The sequence below is a fragment of the Geospiza fortis genome, unplaced genomic scaffold (assembly GCF_000277835.1).
Source record: "Geospiza fortis unplaced genomic scaffold, GeoFor_1.0 scaffold361, whole genome shotgun sequence".
Lineage (NCBI taxonomy): Eukaryota > Metazoa > Chordata > Aves > Passeriformes > Thraupidae > Geospiza > Geospiza fortis.
Genome location: NW_005054356.1, coordinates 63183 through 63565, shown reverse-complemented (window position 1 = coordinate 63565; position 383 = coordinate 63183). Strand labels below are relative to the sequence as shown.

At 48.3% G+C, this 383-nt stretch overlaps 1 protein-coding gene across 1 annotated transcript in view; it reads right to left on the bottom strand.

Annotated features, from left to right (window-relative positions):
- Window positions 1-206: 206 nt before the first annotated feature.
- Window positions 207-383, bottom strand: part of LOC115948168 (feather keratin 4-like) — a 3037-nt gene continuing 2860 nt past the window's right edge. The window contains exon 3 of the mRNA XM_031059077.1: window positions 207-270. Within this exon, the coding sequence (XP_030914937.1) occupies window positions 207-270 (64 nt within the window). The remainder of the gene's footprint in view (window positions 271-383) is intronic.

Sequence of the window (383 nt, the reverse complement as noted above, 5' to 3'; positions counted from 1 at the left end):
GAAGAACCTTTCCCTAAAATCCATCCTAAACCTCCCCTGGCACAGCTTCACCCCATTCCCTGGGGAGCCTGGGCAGTGCCCAGCACCCTCTGGGGGAAGAATTTCCCTGATATCCCACCCAAGCCTCCCCCTTAAAAATAAATGCGGTAAATGAAAACAGAAAATGCATTTCGGTCGAGAAAATTTATTTGGAAAGAGAAGCTTTCCTACAACTGTGGAACAAAACTGTACAGGATACAAAGAGCATCGTTCAGGGGGTTCAGCGAGGCTCTGGCAAATCACCAGCATCCAAGTGATGCCGCCTGTAAAAAACGGGGAATTTCCCTTTTTTTTTTTGGCAGCGTTGCCGTGTGCAATCCCGAGCATTTCAAGTCACCTCCCTA